The 12,127-nt window shown below is 38.6% G+C and overlaps 2 protein-coding genes across 3 annotated transcripts; one reads left to right on the forward strand and one right to left on the reverse strand.

Annotated features, from left to right (window-relative positions):
• Positions 1 to 2,131: 2,131 nt before the first annotated feature.
• On the forward strand, positions 2,132 to 6,504 carry LOC113212178 (ubiquitin carboxyl-terminal hydrolase 36-like). The gene is made up of 13 exons (XM_026430786.2): positions 2,132 to 2,171; positions 2,375 to 2,480; positions 2,561 to 2,628; positions 2,707 to 2,920; positions 3,017 to 3,203; positions 3,281 to 3,361; positions 3,468 to 3,584; positions 3,652 to 3,822; positions 3,897 to 4,070; positions 4,158 to 4,220; positions 4,295 to 4,575; positions 4,662 to 4,764; positions 4,857 to 6,504. The coding sequence occupies exons 1-13, from the start codon at positions 2,132 to 2,134 to the stop codon at positions 5,382 to 5,384; spliced, it is 2,133 nt and encodes a 710-aa protein (XP_026286571.2). The 3' UTR covers positions 5,385 to 6,504.
• On the reverse strand, positions 6,490 to 12,120 carry LOC113212162 (uncharacterized). Of its 2 annotated transcripts, none has more exons than XM_052275781.1 (14): positions 11,795 to 12,120; positions 11,452 to 11,537; positions 11,297 to 11,380; positions 11,065 to 11,224; positions 10,889 to 10,979; positions 10,733 to 10,800; positions 10,427 to 10,658; positions 10,172 to 10,358; positions 9,986 to 10,087; positions 9,626 to 9,910; positions 9,438 to 9,482; positions 9,293 to 9,355; positions 9,142 to 9,204; positions 6,490 to 7,655 (listed from the first exon to the last, which is right to left on the reverse strand). In XM_052275781.1, the coding sequence occupies exons 2-14, from the start codon at positions 11,464 to 11,466 to the stop codon at positions 6,654 to 6,656; spliced, it is 2,397 nt and encodes a 798-aa protein (XP_052131741.1). In that variant the 5' UTR covers positions 11,467 to 11,537; positions 11,795 to 12,120; the 3' UTR covers positions 6,490 to 6,653. The 2 variants fall into 2 exon arrangements, with proteins under 2 accessions (XP_052131741.1, XP_052131740.1); XM_052275780.1 differs by having other exon boundaries at positions 11,452 to 11,540.
• Positions 12,121 to 12,127: the final 7 nt, after the last annotated feature.

Here is a 12,127-nt window from a genome sequence, read left to right on the forward strand (position 1 = left end):
GACAATTGTTTATGTGGGCTCGGGGGTTCTAGCGCTAGCGGGAAGAAGAAATAATATCGTATTAGGCGAACCTGCGAAAAATGAGTAAATGTTGCAAAACCCGAAGGTCTGACGGACATGCATACGAGCACGAGCCATCGGCCTGTGTAGCCTGTATCGGGCGGCAGGCGCTGGATACCGTCCCGTTGAGCACGCGTGCCCACAGGCTGCCTATCTGCACGGCGCTCTCCCCGGCCGAGCCGGGCGGCAGGAGGCAGGCAGGTAGAGGTGGAGGATGCGTGTGGACAAGCAAGAATACTTCATTAATCTGTGCTGTGCCTTATTAGATGTACTGTTGAGCCGTTGCACGTTCACGCCAGTCGCACACTTTATTTATCAGTGAAGGTTTTCGCGACATTATTGTAATTATTTTGGCGTTTTGGTGCGATTTTATTTTTTAATAGTTCGCGTGGAGCGCACGTCTTCTCCAGCCCTCTTGTGTGACTAGGCGAGGCGACGGCAGAGTCACTGCAAGGACTCGGTGGGGCGACGTGACATGTTTGCCAGCCGCTCCACGTCGCACTGCACCGCTGTGTGCTGCTCGAGCGGGCCGGGCGCGCGCGACCCGCGTCCTGTCCGTCGCGCCCCGCCCCGCCCCGCCCCGCCCTGGCGGGTCAAGTGCGTGCGCACCGGTGTGGCCGGCGCGGCGCGCTCACTCGGCGCGGACGTTGTAGTAGTAGTAGTGGGACCGAAATAATGGCCGAAATAGTGTGGCCCTTGACCTTGTAGACGGAACGAGTGAGACCGACACAACAGTATTAAAAATGCGAGCGAGCCAGTAGTCAGTCAGAGATGTGTGAGGCAAGGTTCGGAAGGAAGCATATTAAACTTGATTGAATTGTCAAGGTGACCAATTTGTTTCCTATACTGTAAATATTTCGCGTATGATTTTTGGAGTGTTTTCCGGCTGGCAATTATATTCGTGATTGCATTTGCAGACCAAATATTACGTTGAAATTGTGTCCTCCAACTTTGTAAAAACCTATTTGAGAATTTTGAGACAAAATTATATACCATTTAAAAATAGAGACCTTCGGTAGATCTCGAACTCGATCCTCCGCGGGCGGTGAAGAAGACAAAGAGTAATCCAAACCGGAACCAGTAGTCCGCCATATTGGAAATCGGTGTTGTTTTCGTGTGAACGCCCCCTTTTCGCGCCGTGATAGCCGCATCGGTATTTTTCGTGTCGTTAAACGATATTAAATCATTGTCATCTTATTTCGAGTACTGTAGAGTTATTAAAAGTACTCACGAAGTACTTTTTTATCGCTTTCATAGCAAAATACGCTGGAAATATGTTATTTTAGCTACTATAGAGGGCCATAACCTACCGGAGTTGATGATTTGAAGCCGGTTTGTAATGTTTTCGTAATGTTTTAATGAATTGTCACTTATTATTAGGTTAAATATATTGTGCACAGATATATCAGAGACGTGAATATTAAAACCTGGCTGAATTCTGAACTCCTACTTTGCTTTTTTCACACATTGCATTGACATAGATTTAGGGCAGCGTGTCAGAAAATTGAAAGTGTACCTGGCTCTTGGAAGTGGTCTGTTAATCGATGTTTGTTTAAAATGAAAAGGGGGTTCCCCCAATTACTGTTTACGTAAATTTGTAGTTTCCTTTGTGTAACAGCTTTAACGACATCAGTTTGGAGATGACTGACACCATGAGTAAGAAAAACAATAATAGTGTAGACATAGTGCACCAGGTGAGCATTTGATCAACAGGTCACTTTCATTTTTGCTATTTGTTGCTCTTTTAAATATCTTTCCTATTATCTTTCCTAATTTTTACTGTGTGATTACCAGGCTCCCTCCAAAGTTACTTCTGTATTTCAAGGTGAAGCTCTTGCACAATGTTATGTGGGCCTGTGTAATTTAAATAACACCTGTTATTTGAATGCTACCATTCAAGTAAGTATTAAAGTGATATTGAAGTGGTAATGGTACTCACCTCTGCTTTGTATGTCATTTCTTTTTCAGGCCTTACTGCACATCCCACATTTTTTTGAATGGGCAAGTGACCCAGCAAGCCATAGGTGTCACTCTCTCCTCTGTGTCAGCTGCTCACTAAAAAGGACTGTAAATGAAATGTGTTCAAGCTCTGGCCCATTCCGACCTGCTTCGTTTGTGGCATTATTGAGAGGTAATTTAAAGCAATTCCAAATTTTTTACAATGAAAAGAAGTGTTCTGAGATGAAAGTACAAATAGTAAAAGGGTGACACCGCTCTGAGAACAATACTCGTTCTTCCTACCACCAAGAAGGTGAAGTGGGCTTGTAAAAGAACAAGTAATAAAATTAACATAACATATCATGTCCTGTTGCAGTTGTTTGGCCTGGTTTCAACATTAATGTTCAGCAAGATGCTCATGAGTTCCTGTTGAAACTACTTGAGCAGGTCAGACATGATTTCTGCAGAGAAACAAAATTGAGGCAAGTGACTCACTAATGTTTTTTGTCAATCAAGAATTGTGAGTCTTGAATAATTGTTTTGATTTTATCACTTTTTTTAGTGTTGAGGAAGTTGACATACACAAATACCCTCTGGGTACTGTATTTGCTGGATGGTTACAAACTTCAGGTAGATGATGTCAAATTTTAACAAAATCAGGTTTCTTACTACAGCAGCTAGCATTAAAAATTATTTTTACATCTATAGGTTTTTGCAAATGTACCCGGAGCACTAAAGTATATGAATTGGTCGATCATCTTAACTTACCGTTGTGCACCAGTGTCCAAGAAGCATTGAGAAAGTTCACGAACACAGAGGAAGTAAATGATTTCAAGTGTCCATCATGTGACAGCATAAATAGTTACTCCAGAAAAATAGATATATTGCATGAACCAGAGGTTCTCATTTTACAACTAAAAAGGTAGCTTAAATAATAATAATTATTACTCTCTATTATGTGGCCATTTCCAATGTAATATTTGACTCTTCCTGATGCTAATACAGTTTCTGATTTTAGATTTGACTCCTCCACTGATGAGAAATGTGATGATTGTGTCACCATAGACATGGACATTGTCATCAATGAGGCCTCTTTTACGTTTGTCAGTTGTGTGGCTCACTTAGGGCCTTCCAGGAAAAACGGCCATTACATCTGCATCACTAGATGCCCAGATGGCTCTTTTGTACAATTTAATGACCATAATGTTAGTTGAATGCATTAAGATTCACAATAATTTTTCTCACACTCATGGAGAATTCAAATGTCTGTTTCTTCTTACAGGTTTCCAAAACGTTGTGTGCACCACTATCTCTTATGTCAAGGAATGGATATTTGATTTTTTATAAGAGAAATCCTGTTGAGGTACTATTATTATCATTTCTATTTGAACACATTTATGCGTTCCAGTAGTTAGACATTTAAATGTGATCAGCTGTTATACATATTTTTGTTCTTTGTTTTACCACAGTCAAAATTGCCACAGTCCTTGGGTTCGCTTTTGGTGAGGAATGAGCCTTTGGCTACAAGCACTCCCAACAAAGTAACACCATTAAAAATCAAGAGGAGGCATAGGCAAGGCCCAAAGGTGACAGATTCATAACATCCTATCTACTAAGTAAAATTGTAAGTCCTCTAATTTTGGAAACTTTTAGGAAACATCTTTCCAATCATCAAATATTTATGAGCTTCAAGCAAAATCCAGTAGGAAGCAACTCTTTAATGATGAGCCTTCTTCCCCGGCCCTAAACCAAGATGGCTTAAAACGTTCCAAAGGGACAGTAACACCTATAAAAATTTTAAGAAGGAAAAGGAAAGAACCAAAGGTTAAGGAAAGAACTAATTTATACAGATCTGTCTATGCCATTTTCTATAAACTAACAATTTTAACTTTTTCCAGGAAACTTCTTTGCAATCGTCACACATTTATGACCTGCAAACAAAAAAAGTGAAAGGTCAGGTTCCTACAGATGAGCCACATCCCTCTTCACCTGTAAATCACAATCACTTTCAAGGCACTCCTGTCAAAATTACTCCTATTAAAATTAAGAAAAGGAAGAGGGAAGAGCCAAAGGTTTGCGAAGTGTACCATCTGTAGCAATTTTTAACTTTTGATTTGATCGAACAATCTGACTAATTTATCCTAATTATTTTTCTGTAGGAAAATTCTCAGCAATCGTCTCACATTTATGAGATTAATTCCAAACCTCTTGAGAAATCTAAGGTATGTTTTTTACAGTTTTACATCACTGACATGATCTCAAATAATTGTACATTAGTAATTTTTATTATCCTTAGAAAAATTGTCTGCGTGACAAGGAGGAAGATATTTTTGGTCTCGAGACAGAGGTTTGTCGTGGAGTTGACAGGGCATTTGAGGAAGACATTTTGGGCCCCGAATCAGACGTTTGTCATGCAGTAGGAAGGTCATTCAAAGATGTTGTACTCTTACCTAATGAGGTTCCCGGTGCAACCCTACCATATGCTGAGGTTAAGAAAAACTCAATGGATGATTTGCGACGCTGGCTGGAATGCTATGGTTTTTCCAAACTTGGCATTAAGGATCAATTAGTATCAAGGTATTTATTTAAATGAACAAAATAACTATATACTTCCTATCAAGTGTTTTTTTTTTACTCACTTCCCTCTATTTGTTATGTTCAAGAGTTGAAAACGTCATTAGAATAAAAGGCAACAGAGCAGTGGATCCACAGCTAGACGAAGGGAGGTGGTACACCCAAAAAAAAAACACACAGCAAACGACTTTGGTAAGTAAGAATGTATATTTTTCTTTCTGTGCGTATAAGAAATTGAGAACTCAGTGCCTTTTCTTTAATTTTTAACTTAACTCATTTTGTAGGTTGCATCACAGCCTACCACATTCCCTACCTCAGGCTGGGATACTTTTCCTTCAATTCAGATCCCCAATATGTTCAACTATGGGCACATCTATTTTTACCTCATTGAGTCCATGCCTGTCTACAGTGACCCATCATTGTCGATTGTAGAAGATTCGGACAGTGGTTTCTCAGACGAGGAATCCAATCAGGTCGTTGATCCATTTGCAGATGACGCTGGATCTATTCAGCATTGCAAAAAAATAAGAAGAGGCATGGTGTTCTTGAAAAGTGGCCATGTAAGAAAAGTTGAGAACACTTCAATGGGAGCTGTCTATTTTGTACGTGCTCAAGTAAGGGCTTCCATGAGGATGGATTTTTATAATGTGCAAGTGGCAATCTCAACAATGTCTGGTAATGTGAAAATCTGCACTTGCACGTGCAAACAACAAGCTCTTGGCAGATGCAGCCATGTGAGTGCCACTTTGCTGTTTATGTGGTGTCATATTCAGTTAAATGGCTATGATGGTAAGTCTTCTGCTGTATCATGATAGGACCACTGAGATTTTTCTAACTGAAAAATTGTTGGCACAAGTATTGAAAGTTCACATTAGATACCGAGTGTTACTAATGCGTTGTGGCTGTTGTTATTGGAATCCCATAGTTATATGTAAGCCACACAATTATCTACTGCAACAAATTTTCATTTAAAAATATTCAGGAGTCCTATCTTAATACTATATTTCCAGTCAGGTATAATTCAACAGAAGGGGTTGCTGAAAGTGCCCCTTTGAATTTTTATCTCTCTTTCTGTCTATTTATAAATTTATTTTTTGATAATATGATATGGTTCAGAGGGAAAAGCCCTGTTTTGGATAGTAATTTTTGGGTGATGAACATATCTATCTAGTAAGTTAGTTTCACATATCACATATCTAATCCCTATTAATCAGTAACAATATATTCTGAACTACAATTGATACTATCCCACTTCTCACAGCCCACAGTTGGTTAGAAATCATTTCACTTAGTAGTTCACTTGACAGTATTTAAAAAAGATTACCAATAGATTTGAACTTGATTTCATAAAATTATCAAAACTGACCTATTATCTTTATTTTCACAATCATTACTCCTAATAACTGGGACAGTGGTTTATCCTTGCATAAAACATAACTGGGGATGGTCTACCTATACACTTCATCTTCATACAGGTGGAACTATTGTCCCCTGTCTTGATTGTCATCCTAGATTAGATTTCCTCCTGCTCAGTCATTGTTTTTACATTTTATGGTTTTTGGTTCATCATTTTGTCTTGTGTTCAGCGTTCATCTGGATTGGAATTTCATCATCTTTCCTCTAAATCACATTGATACCATTGACAAGTTGTTTTTCCCTCCTCTCAGCGATAGAGACAAGTAAGTTAGAAATGTGTATGTGTGTAGTTGGAAAGGTACACTCATTTAATATTCTCTCCTCTCTTTGTAGAGTAGTTTTCTGTACTCCAGGTAGCCCTGCAGTTGAAGTGAGTATGTGTGTGGACTAACCCTGGGTATTTTATGAATAGATGCATGTTATTATATTTTTGCAGTAATGGTGAATGGTGGGTGCTTTATAATTATGCTTACTTTTCAGGAATATTAATATTAATACATGTTTCAAATTGTAGATTGCTTTATTTTGTAGTTGCAATGTGATGTCCAATTTACAGCTCAATAAAAAAGTCATCAGAATAATACAGGTATTTTCTTTAAACATTCAACAATTCTTAAGTTTATCATGGCACTTGTACAATACAAACAATATAATACAAACACATTTTACCTACGGGATGAAGTTTTCTTTACTTTGATGAAGGGAACATCAAAATTAGTAAGGAAGGCTGCAGTAAACACTAGCTGAGGTAAAACATCATGCATGGACATTGGCACAACATAGCGGATAAGTCTCCAATCTTTTATACTTTTGATGGCATGTTCCACATAAATCCTAGCAGAAGCAGTCTGCCTTGTAAAAATTTCTTCTCCTGCTGTGAAGAACTTCCGTTTCTTCTTAAAATCTGGTGGTCTGATGAGTCGAACTCCTTTCTCAGCAAACTCTGCTGCCAGATGAAATCCCCTGTCAACCATAACAGCATCACCTTCTGTGAGATAGTCTAGGAAGCCACTTTTCTTCACTAATTCATTATCACTTATATGACCTTCAAACCCATCACTGCAAAAAATAATTGAACCTTTGGTTGAAGTACCAATCAAGTACTTTTCAGTATTGTAGTGTTTGTACTCTGAGTACGTGTTGCCTTGTTGCTGAAAATCTGATGGTCTTTCAATTTTGAACTCAGCAGCATCAATTATGACCCTCAGATTTTTGAAGGGTCGAAAAGGAGCAGGCATGCCCTTCTTTTGCTTCTCTGCACTTACAAACATGGCTTTCTTGAAAGAACTTAAACATTCATAAGTTGTCCTAATCATTGTTTTACAGATGGTACAGCATTGAGACTCACTTATACCAAAAAGATACCCCAGGTCTCTTAGAGGCACACCTCTCCTCATTCTCACAAGCATCATGAAGAGTCTGTCTCTTGCTGACAACTTCTTGAAGGGCATCATTTTTTCAGGGGTCTTGTCATTATATTCATATTTTAGTCTGTCCACTACGTAATCTCCTCCAATTAATTCAAAAAGAACATCAAAATTGCATTGTGATAATCCAGTGAAGAATTTGAAATCCTTCTCTGGCATTGTCTTGCAAACTGCGTATCTCACAATAACTCGTTGAACTGAAACACTGGGTGGAAGTCCAGAACTTATTCCTCCCACTTCCTGTAAAGACAAAAGCATTTTTTAGAAGAGGGAGAAACAAACACGTTTAGTGGTACAAAATATAGGTAGTGACAGGTAATGTGTAGGTGAGTAACAGTGCAAGCACAGAAATAATTAAAGAATCGTTGCATTGTAAAGCCATAGGCCTCCGACTTAAAAGAATGTTAAACTTTGGTGTTCACAAAGGTCAAAATCTGCCATTCTGTAAAGAAGGCTAAAGTTTTGCATTCTAAAAGAATGGAGTCAGGTTTACATGTACAAGCATTTTCTTTCATTCTATATTATTATCTGTTATCAGATTTATATCAGACTTCAGGTAGCAATGTTTAAACTGATTGTTGCAATTTACAGCTGTCACATGCACATCAAGACCATGTGAGTGGAACAAAGGCTCTTTGCAACGAAACCCAGGGAATATTCGTGAAAAGCTGTATCCTGCATATAAAATTGATGTCCAGAGAAGACAACGTTTTGACCCAAGACCTACATTTTTTAGGAAGACAGAAGCTACCCAAGAAGATATAAATAACTTTATTGCAGCTTTGTCCAAAAATGAAGAAAAAACAAGATGGCAGTATCACTTGGAACTTAAATACTCTGATTATGAGTTGGATTTTAAAGGGAAGAAACGCCTTGCTATGTTATGCAGAAAATTTCTTAAGAACCTTCCTGATCTCATTGTTGTTGAGAATGCACCCCTAACTGAGGGGGGACTCATTTCATACACATATCAATCACTGCCAGAAAACACTGTGTTTGAAATCCCCGGCACTCAAAGTCAAGGAGAAAGTGATAGTTGGGTTGGGCGCCGGAGTGTGCTTGTGACAGCATCAGTGGCACATCGTGCTTTCCACTTGACTGAAACAGGACTGTCAGGTTTCCTCTATGATCAGTTGTGGAACATTGATCCAACCATTACACCTGCCATGAGATACGGCACAAGTAAGGAATCAACTGCCAGGAATGCCTACATGGATTGGCGGCATGAAAACCGAGATGCAAAAGCTAAAATCGATGGAAAGCTGGGCCTACATGTAAATTCATCATACCCTGGCCTAGGTTGTAGCCCAGATGGGATTGTGTACTCTGATACTATGCCACCTGTACTATTGGAAATTAAGTGTCTTGCAGTACTTAAAAAGATAAGGCCTCAGGACTTCCAACAGCATTTAAAGAAAGAACAATTAGAAAGATTTTGTCTAACTATTGATGCCAATGGTGAATTTAGGCTTAAAGATACCCATAAATTTTACTGTCAAATCCAGCTGAGTCTCGGTATCCTGAAACTTAAAGAGGCAGATCTAGCGTTGTGGTCTATAAAGGACATTTTAGTAGTCCCTGTGCCATTTGACAAAAATTTCTTTGATGCTTTGGTGGTAAAAATCACCAAGTTACACAGGGAAGTCATTGTGCCTGAGTTTTGGGAAATGAGAGTGCCAAGAAAACTGAATCCAATTAGATTAATTTACTGAATAGGACATATTACCTGATCAGTCCAATCCAGGTCAAGAACTCGGCATGCTATTTTCTTTTTAGCCTTTGGTTGTTCCTGGAAATAAAGATTTCAAATTTACAGCAATACTAGGAAGCGACTTATTGATAAATGTTTGTCATCTAAAATTAAGTACATAGCTTACTGGTTCTAATATAGACTCGTACGATGTGTCACTTCCATAAAATGTGTCCATTTGGTCATCAACCTAAATTTAAAGGTAAATGAATGGTTTAAGTTTGCAGCATGTGATCAATTAACAATAGTACTGTGTTAATATTTTTTCTTACCTCATTTCCTACAGTCTGTGTGGTTTCAGGCGAATTAGGTATAACCTGTAACATATTACATTGTATTACAATAAATGCTTCATATTTAAGAAACTTCAAGATAACACAAATGTCTGAGCTAATGTTCTTTTTACCTCCTAATCCCCAAACCGTAGCACAACAGAGAAAAACTTGAAAACAGAGCTTACCTCAGCTTGAACATTTTTGTGTGGTGTAACCAGCCAGGTTTCTGAATGGGTGGAACGAATTGATAAGTCCAGTTCCCATGGAAACTCTTTTTCTGCCTTCTTAGATGGAGAAGTCTGATCAGAAGTGTCCAGCTGCACTTCCCATGGAAATTCTGCTTCTGGCCTCTTAGACGGGGTAGACAGAATAGAAGTGTCCAGCTGCACTTCCCATGGAAATGAGGTTTCTGTCCATGAAGAACCATGCAATGACTTAACTGAAGTGTTAAGAGCTAAATCTCCAACAGGCTGTAAAAACATAAAATTTACTGTGAAGAAATAGTGAACACCATGAGAATATTAATAAGTCTTTAAATACATTACCTTTTCAGTTGCATTATTCACTTGCAAATCATACATAACTATGTAGATTTTTTTACGTATTGACTTATCAGCCAGAAGGTACTCTCGTCTGACTGGTGACACCTGGAGGGGATAACATTACACATCAACTATCATTTAAATAATATTGCACAACATTTTTACTGATGACCCTTGTGAAAAACTTACCATAGCATCATTTAAGAGGGTGAATGAACCAGAGGGACACCTCACAAGTGTCATGTACCGGCCAGAACGGGAACTTTCACCCTCGTGAAGTATGCAGCCTGCGAATTTGTATTCAGCTCCGGAAGGCAACAGTAGGTCCATGTCTACAGAGACACTTGCACCAATTTTTCTCCCGACGGCTGTGAATCTATTACAGGAGATGGAGATGATATACTTGGAAGCAATGAATACTCCAGTTAATATGCACTTACGAACCTAGAGAACTTCAGGCACAACATGTGTGGGGATGAAGCAAAACTACTTGATAGGGTATTCTGACCCGTACTAGCATTACACTCCGCACACCAATCATCCTCAGCACTGCTGGAGGAAAAATAACGTAGAACAGCATCTTGGCAAGATATGACTTCACTGTCATCAACCAGCACATCAAGACCAACTTGCAGCAATGTCTTGTTGGTTTCCATTCCACACTCTGAGCACTTCCCTGGTGATAATAATATACAATAAAAACAGGGCTTCTAATTTCATTATATCTGGTGTAACAAAACCTTCTCTCACTTTTTTTCTCCAGGCTGCCATGAAGACATTGCAGTAATTCAGATAATGACAAGTTCATGTCAGGATTCCTGAAAAGAAATACTCAAATCAATGAATAACACATACCCTATACCCTCCGTCTTATGTTCAGAAACACTTTGCAGTAATGTAACTCACACTTCACATAGTTCATGGGAAAGTGTACAGCAGATTTTTTGCAAGTAAGGGAAAGGGTCACCACCCAGCCCATCAAAGTGTGTAGAAAAGCCTACAAACAGATGACAACAAGTAGACATTTTAAATGTAACTGTTCATAGTGGCACTTCATTTCATACCATCATTTTTATACTTACCATCAGGGAATGACACAGCCTCTGCTTTTTGTTTCTCGTTCATATCGTTCACAAGTGTTTTCAACAAGCACCACAAACAGAATTTTTCGTCACAAGCAGTTTTGTCATGCAGAACTTCTGACATGATAGCAAGAATAAACCGAGGAGTATGTAAAAGAAGCTGAAACAAAGAAATACATACTTAATATTTAGATTAAAGAAATCAACAGATAAGCGGTAATGTAGTGATTACCTGTAAAGATGCATTGAGTCCCCCATTTGGACCCAAGGACTTAAAACCAACGTCAAAATGGGGAAGCCCTATCCATGAATTAGTCTGGAAAATTAAATAAATGATTCACAAACACATATACTTCAAAAATACAAAGACATAATGATGATACTTACATAAATGTCAGTCATTACTGATAGTGTTTATCACGTCCAACAGATGTACTCAAAACGTTTCACACGTCCAACAGATGTACTCTAAGCTGCTGTACAAAGGGAAAAAATTTTTTTCTTTGAAACTTTATAAGAGACCGATTTAGAGCTACACTTTCAATTTTCTGACACAATTCAGAGAGTATGCTGCCCTAAATCTATGTCAATGCAATGTGTGAAAAAAGCAAAGTAGGAGTTCAGAATTCAGCCAGGTTTTAATATTTACGTCTCTGATATATCTGTGCACAATATATTTAACCTAATAATAAGTGACAATTCATTAAAACATTACGAAAACATTACAAACCGGCTTCAAATCATCAACTCCGGTAGGTTATGGCCCTCTATAGTAGCTAAAATAACATATTTCCAGCGTATTTTGCTATGAAAGCGATAAAAAAGTACTTCGTGAGTACTTTTAATAACTCTACAGTACTCGAAATAAGATGACAATGATTTAATATCGTTTAACGACACGAAAAATACCGATGCGGCTATCACGGCGCGAAAAGGGGGCGTTCACACGAAAACAACACCGATTTCCAATATGGCGGACTACTGGTTCCGGTTTGGATTACTCTTTGTCTTCTTCACCGCCCGCGGAGGATCGAGTTCGAGATCTACCGAAGGTCTCTATTGA

This window comes from Frankliniella occidentalis, unplaced genomic scaffold, assembly GCF_000697945.3.
Source record: "Frankliniella occidentalis isolate FOCC.00 unplaced genomic scaffold, Focc_3.1 Scaffold911, whole genome shotgun sequence".
Taxonomy (NCBI): domain Eukaryota; kingdom Metazoa; phylum Arthropoda; class Insecta; order Thysanoptera; family Thripidae; genus Frankliniella; species Frankliniella occidentalis.

Coding starts and splice junctions, on each gene's coding strand:
- LOC113212178 (XM_026430786.2), top strand. CDS start 2,132: ATGAAATGTGTTCAAGCTCTGGCCCATTCCGACCTGCTTC. Junction 3,362..3,467: donor ATAAGAGAAATCCTGTTGAG/GTACTATTATTA, acceptor GTTTTACCACAG/TCAAAATTGCCACAGTCCTT. Junction 4,576..4,661: donor AAGGATCAATTAGTATCAAG/GTATTTATTTAA, acceptor GTTATGTTCAAG/AGTTGAAAACGTCATTAGAA.
- LOC113212162 (XM_052275781.1), bottom strand. Junction 10,980..11,064: donor GGCTGTGTCATTCCCTGATG/GTAAGTATAAAA, acceptor ATCTGTTTGTAG/GCTTTTCTACACACTTTGAT. Junction 9,356..9,437: donor CACAGACTGTAGGAAATGAG/GTAAGAAAAAAT, acceptor CTTTAAATTTAG/GTTGATGACCAAATGGACAC.